The following is an 816-nucleotide window of genomic DNA, read 5'->3' as shown; positions in this document are numbered from 1 at the left end:
GCCCTTTCGTGAGCATGCGCGAGAGTCCGGAAGAACTGCAACCCCCATAATGCCTTGCGGTACTTCCTGTTTTAGCCACAACTAAACCGGAAGTTGAACTCCGTGATCCTCCAGGGTCGTTCCGGCTCGGGAGATTCCAAAATTCCAGGGGTTTCCCTGGATATTCCCTAATCCCTCCTGTCCTATTCCCTAGGGATGAGGTGAACAAGGCGTACCGGAAGCTGGCTTTATTAATTTATTAATTGATTACTATCGAATCTATTAAGAACAGCGAGAGTTTAGAGGGCCAATTCAAAACTAAACACGTGACCTCCTCAACCAATCCCATTCGAGCGCTTCCCTGAGCATGCGCGAGAGTACGGAAGCAGTCCGGAAGGACTACAACCCCAAGGATGCCTTGCGGCACTTCCGGTCTCAGGCAGCGCTACACCGGAAGTTGACTCCGTGATCCTTGAGATTCCAAAATTCCAGGGGTTTCCCTGGATATTCCCTAATCCCTCCCGTCCTATTCCCTAGGGATGAGGTGAACAAGGCCTACCGGAAGCTGGCCGTGCTCCTGCATCCCGACAAATGCGTCGCTCCGGGCAGCGAGGACGCCTTCAAGGCCGTGGTGAACGCCCGCACCGCGCTCCTCAAAAACCTCAAGTAGGGAAAAAACCGGGAAAAAATTCCAACATTCCCGCTCCTCAAGAACCTCAAGTAGGGAAAAAGGGGAAAAAAAAACCGGGAAAAAATATTCCAGCATTTCCACCCGGTGCTCCTCAAGAACCTCAAGTAGGGAAAAAGGGGGAAAAATGGGAAAAAATTCCAACATTT

The 816-nt window shown here is 51.1% G+C and overlaps 1 protein-coding gene across 1 annotated transcript in view; it reads left to right on the top strand.

Moving 5' to 3' along the window:
* The window catches only part of DNAJC27 (DnaJ heat shock protein family (Hsp40) member C27), a gene marked incomplete at its 5' end in the record, with an annotated part of 6,445 nt that extends 5,790 nt beyond the window's left edge, over nucleotides 1-655 (top strand). Inside the window, one exon of the mRNA XM_027707988.1 lies at nucleotides 517-655. Within this exon, the coding sequence (XP_027563789.1) occupies nucleotides 517-649 (133 nt within the window). The remainder of the gene's footprint in view (nucleotides 1-516) is intronic.
* Between the last annotated feature and the right edge of the window lie 161 nt (nucleotides 656-816).

The sequence above is a fragment of the Neopelma chrysocephalum genome, unplaced genomic scaffold (assembly GCF_003984885.1).
Source record: "Neopelma chrysocephalum unplaced genomic scaffold, ASM398488v2 Primary Assembly neopelma1_95168, whole genome shotgun sequence".
In the NCBI taxonomy this organism is placed as follows: domain Eukaryota; kingdom Metazoa; phylum Chordata; class Aves; order Passeriformes; family Pipridae; genus Neopelma; species Neopelma chrysocephalum.
Note: the sequence above shows the minus strand (reverse complement) of the source record. Positions and strands in the feature narration are given on the sequence as shown.